Source organism: Salvelinus sp. IW2-2015, unplaced genomic scaffold, assembly GCF_002910315.2.
Source record: "Salvelinus sp. IW2-2015 unplaced genomic scaffold, ASM291031v2 Un_scaffold11746, whole genome shotgun sequence".
In the NCBI taxonomy this organism is placed as follows: Eukaryota; Metazoa; Chordata; class Actinopteri; order Salmoniformes; family Salmonidae; genus Salvelinus; species Salvelinus sp. IW2-2015.
The window spans coordinates 296-2,945 of NW_019953003.1; the positions used below are offsets into that span (position 1 = coordinate 296).

The 2,650-nt window shown below is 45.9% G+C and overlaps 1 protein-coding gene across 1 annotated transcript; it reads right to left on the reverse strand.

Annotated features, from left to right (window-relative positions):
• Window positions 1-270: 270 nt before the first annotated feature.
• On the reverse strand, window positions 271-1,829 carry LOC112080100 (uncharacterized). Its single transcript, XM_070442488.1, has 4 exons — window positions 1,521-1,829; window positions 1,073-1,357; window positions 797-1,003; window positions 271-522 (listed from the first exon to the last, which is right to left on the reverse strand). Exons 1-4 carry the CDS (start codon window positions 1,593-1,595, stop codon window positions 409-411), a joined length of 681 nt encoding a protein of 226 aa, XP_070298589.1. The 5' UTR covers window positions 1,596-1,829; the 3' UTR covers window positions 271-408.
• Between the last annotated feature and the right edge of the window lie 821 nt (window positions 1,830-2,650).

A 2,650-nucleotide genomic window follows, 5' to 3' on the forward strand; every position in this document is an offset into this window, starting at 1 on the left:
AGGTAATGACGTAGTGAAATGTTTGGCACGGTGTGTGTGGAAAACATTTTGTAAGATCTTTTAGAGATTTTTTTGATTGCCTTTTGACTTTATCGATAGAAGAAATTAGATACTGATTATTACCGAAAGACTCCATTTGACATTGGCTTTTTTGCCATGTTATGGAATGTGTAGTAAAGAGCATGTGTGAGATGAATGAAGATATTCGATACGACACAATGAATATTAGAATTCCTGTATATAAAAGCCCCAAAATGTTTTTGTTTTTTTTCTCAATTGAATAAACTTTGGGGGGGATACCACTTGATTGTACTCATGTTTATTTGATGCATATTTATAGAAGGTTTATAGAACGATTATAAAAGATTGTGTTCAGAGTTCTCCAGTGTTCAGTACAATCCAGTGAGTTTACCAAGGCATGACTTTGCCCTCATAGTCCAGGAAGGCCCCAATCTGTTTCTCAGTAAGGAAGACCATCACACACAGCAGTCCTTCCACACTCTCTGGAGCATCGATCGCTGCCTGGTGGTCATAGTAAACACATACGTGGAATTAGACTTTATTGGGCCATGACTAATCAAAGCCTTTCAAATGTTGTCTTGAACCCTCCAGATAATCAAAACAGAACATCAGACCAAAGCCCGGGTTTAGGCTTATGCCACGACCCACTATTGGGTTCTGACTCCTGCTCCTGATGGACTATTGGGACAACACTGCTCTAAGGTGCTTAAACATAGTTCATTACATCCTTTCCCACCCCTGAGGTCAATAGAAGCACCCTGCCAGTCAGACTCACCCCTTTTCCACCCATGTCAGTGCGGACCCAGCCCGGGTGCAGGACCGCAAACAGGATCTCATCCTTCCTGAACTCCTCTGTAGAGCAGAACGTCAGCATGTTCAGACCAGCCTGAGAGGAGAGGAAAGGAGGAGCAGGAAGAGAGAAGGGAGGGAGGCTGTTAAAGAGGTGAGGATACAGGACAATAGATTGGATGTAGAACCATGACTACGGAATGAATGAAAAGGTTTCAAACTCATCAGACACATGACATGTATTCCATTCCAGCCATTACAAAGAGCCCGTCCGCCGATTTAAATTGACACCAGCCTCCACTGACATGGCTGGGCTAACCTGACAGGGAATATAATGTGATGGGAGAGGATGTGTTATGACAGGCAGGGTAACAGAGGTCTGTTTACTTTGCTGATGCCATAGGGAAGAAAGAATGGCAACCGTCATCTCCTTGACGGTTGCCATGGAGCCCACCGTGCTGGAAATGCTAACCACAGCTGGCTTACTGCAGGACATTTCTGGTTTCCCGCTGGCTGTGGCTGCTGCCTGCAGATCGGGCAGAAACTCCTAATGAGGACCACAGGGACAGAGGGAGACAGAGAAAACAAAAATGATTAATCATTCTTCAGTATTTTGCACCTTTTGTTGCAGACATTAGGAAAAACAAATACATTTTGAATGTCCTCTAAAACGTATTTGTATGTGTGTTTTTCTGGCTCTCTGCTCTCACCTTAATGACGTCCATGGGGCCCATGATGTTGGTGTTGAATGCAGCCGGCATTTCCTGGGTACCTGTGGTCTGCATGGTGTCGTGAGTCAGCACCCCCGTGTTGTTTACCAGCAGGTTGAGATCTGGGGCTAGTCAACCCCAGTATCCAGTCTAACATCCCAGCTGGCCAGCTCAGAGTAACCTGGCACTCTGCCATGTGATTCATACAGTACAGGCAATACAAGTGCATGCTGTGACTGGTGAGATTGACAACAGTGCCATTAATAGGCTCAATAATCCTAGTGCTAGAGCGTGAAGAAACAGAAGAATGGAACAAGAGCGAGTACTGACGCAAGATGGATGACGAGTGATGACATTGGCGTGCTCTTTGCCAGGTCTCCGCAGAACCCTAACACAAAAAGGAACCATGTTGGTTAGACACAGAAAAGTACATCTCCAGAAGGCTTTATTTTCATGCTTAGACTCAGTAGAGTTTTCCTTATTTCATGGAGTTTGCCTCAAGCAGAGTCATGTATTTAGAGATTGGGGGCATTGAGGTTTGTGCATTATGAATGCATTTTACTATGACACATTTCAACATTCCTAAGGAGCGTGTGAGCGCCCTATAACATATATGGGGAAATATTCATCAGAATCACCTGCATCAGCCCTATCTCCACTCGGAAAGGAAAACCCTACCTAAGATATGCTTTCTTGACTATAAGCTCAGCATTCAACATAGTACCTCAAAGCTCATCATTAAGCTGGTCTGCACCCGCCTGTGCCACTGGTCCGTGGACTGTCCTCATGGGCGCCCCCAGGGTGGGGAAGATGGAAACAACATCTCACTTCGCTTGATGTTTCACACAGGGGCCCCACCCAAGGGTGCGTGCTCAGCTCTCTCTCTGTACTCCCTGTTCACTCATTATTGCGTGGCCAATCACAACACCTCCACTCAAATCATGAAGTTTGCATGACCACTACAACAGTAAGTAGGCCTGATTACCAAACAGGGAGGAGGTGAAGGGGCCTGGCGGAGGTGGTGTCAGGAAAATATCTCTCCCTCAAACGTCACAAAACGAAGAAGCTGATGCGTTGGACCTTCAGGAAACAGCAGAGGGAGCAACGCCCCTATCCACATCGATGGGACC

Coding starts and splice junctions, on each gene's coding strand:
- LOC112080100 (XM_070442488.1), bottom strand. CDS start 1,595: ATGCAGACCACAGGTACCCAGGAAATGCCGGCTGCATTCAACACCAAC. Junction 1,358..1,520: donor GCCCCATGGACGTCATTAAG/GTGAGAGCAGAG, acceptor GGTCCTCATTAG/GAGTTTCTGCCCGATCTGCA. Junction 523..796: donor CTGACATGGGTGGAAAAGGG/GTGAGTCTGACT, acceptor TATGACCACCAG/GCAGCGATCGATGCTCCAGA.